Source organism: Gekko japonicus, unplaced genomic scaffold (genome assembly GCF_001447785.1).
Source record: "Gekko japonicus isolate JY-2015 unplaced genomic scaffold, Gekko_japonicus_V1.1 scaffold6436, whole genome shotgun sequence".
NCBI classification, from domain to species: Eukaryota; Metazoa; Chordata; class Lepidosauria; order Squamata; family Gekkonidae; genus Gekko; species Gekko japonicus.
Genome location: NW_015162668.1, coordinates 7,423 through 9,501, shown reverse-complemented (window position 1 = coordinate 9,501; position 2,079 = coordinate 7,423). Strand labels below are relative to the sequence as shown.

Genomic DNA, 2,079 nt, shown 5'->3' with positions numbered 1-2,079 from the left:
GGGAGAAGGTCTATCAGTGGCTATTAGCCACAAGGTATAGATAGGAACTGTCAGGCTGGGGCAAGTGATGCTCTGTATTCTTGGTGCCCGGGGGGGGGGCCACAGTGGGAGGGCTTCTGGAGTTCTGGCCCTGCTGGTGGACCTTCTGAGGGCACCTGGGTCTTGGCCACTGTGTGACACAGAGTGTCGGACTGGATGGGCCACTGGCCTGATCCAATATGGCTGCTCTTATGTTCTTAAATCCCTACCAAGCTCTGATGTTCACTGGGCAACCCGGGCCAGTCCCTGCCTCTCAGCCTAACCCTACTTGGGGCAGGGTTGTTGGGAAGATGAAAAAGGGTGGCTGGAGAGCCGGTCCTGGGCTCTGTGGAGGACAGGGGGCACAAGAGGAAGACATCAAACTCAACAGACAGTCGGTGGCCCCTCCAAAGCCCTGATTACAAATCACACCGCCTGAAGTGCAGACGACCTGCTCCAAAGCCCTGATGGTTCTCCCCTGCAGAGGTTAGGCAAACGGAAACAGGTTTCCCAGAAGGCACATGCAACAAGCTCCGCCCCCTGCTCCCAGCAGCCCTCGGTCAGAGCAAGAAGCAGCCAGGCAAGTTGCAGAGCTTCCCCCGGTCCAAAACAGTCCAGTGGTACCTTTAAGACCAAGTTTTATTCAGGTACAGGCTCTCCCTCCTCTGCGAGGACAGATCTGCACGATAGCTAGCCATCCAAAACAGTCCAGTGGAGCCTGAGCGGTGGGTGTTGCCTTTCGACACACTTCCGGTGATGTCAGGGGGCGTGGCATATGCAAACGAGTTATGCTAATGAGCTGGGAGCACTGTCCAGAGAAGACAAATACTTGGGACCCCAGAGGGCGCACCGGCTCCCCCACCCCCATTACCTTCCATGCCGGGCTCAGCCTCATGTGAAGCTAGGATGCTGAGGCGACGTGAGCTTCCCCATCAGCTGTTGGAGGCGCCAATAGTCCGCTTCAATATCCTAGCGGAGAGAGACAAACATGAAAAAGGAACTCGCCTCGGGAGGGGGCTGGGGGAGAGAGAGAACGCACAAGCACACGGCAAGAGCACACAATGGCCTCTGGCCTGCCTGCGCTCACCTCTCTTCGGGTATCTCCAACGTGGTGCTCGGGGGCACCACAGTGCTCCCGCACTCCTTTCCTGCTGCCTGCCGTGGGTTTTTTTAGAAAGCAGGCAGGGCCAGATGCAGGCCCATAACCAGTGATCCCTCTAAGCTGAGTTAGAGTGAGCTAGCTCACAGTTTTGTAGCCTCCAGCTCACGCATTTTTCTCTTAACTCAGGAAGGATGGCTCCAGAGCAAACTGATTTATGCGGTAGCCCAATCATTTGCTCACAGCTTTAATGCCAGGAGCTCACAAAGTAGAATTTTTGCTCACAAGACTCCACAGCTTAGAGGGAGCTTTGCCCATAACCAGGATTTTTTTAAATCCTGGGGGGCTTCGAGGTTCTGGGGGGGCGGCCACTGGTGCCAGGTGGGGCTTAATTTGGTGAGGGGAGGGGAGGAAGAAGAGAAGAAGAAGAGAAGAGATTGGATTTATACCCCGCCTTTCACTCGGAGTCTCAGAGCGGCTTACAAACTCCTTTCCCTTCCCCTCCCCGCAACAGACACCCTGTGAAGTAGGCGGGGCGCTCTGACACAAACTGCTCTTTTTCAAGGACAGCTCTTGTCAGAACCATGGCTTGTCCAAGGTCATCCAGCAGCTGCGAGTGGAGGAGTGGGGAATCAAAACCGGTTCTACCAGAGTACAGTCCGCGCACTTAGCCACTACACCAAACTGGCCGGCCTTGTTGCCAGCGAGGTGAGTCTTCTCCCTGCTTGCTGGCAGGAAGAAGAGCCGGCACACACAAGAAAGCCACGCCCAGCCGTTTTAGAGATTCAAAGCTTGTGGAAACTTTCAATTTTAGGGTCAGAATTGACTGGTGCCAGCGGAGCACCTGGCACACACTGTGTTTTCTGAGCATGAAAGAAGAAGAAAAAGAGATTGGATTTATACCCCGCCTTTCACTTGGGAGTCTCAGAGCGGCTTACAATCTCCTTTCCCTTCCCCTCCCC

The 2,079-nt window shown here is 55.0% G+C and overlaps 1 protein-coding gene across 1 annotated transcript in view; it reads right to left on the bottom strand.

The window, feature by feature from the left end:
- Positions 1–2,079, bottom strand: part of LOC107106388 — a gene marked incomplete at its 5' end in the record, with an annotated part of 10,528 nt that overhangs the window by 2,834 nt on the left and 5,615 nt on the right. The window contains one exon of the mRNA XM_015406524.1: positions 890–987. Within this exon, the coding sequence (XP_015262010.1) occupies positions 910–987 (78 nt within the window). The remainder of the gene's footprint in view (positions 1–889; positions 988–2,079) is intronic.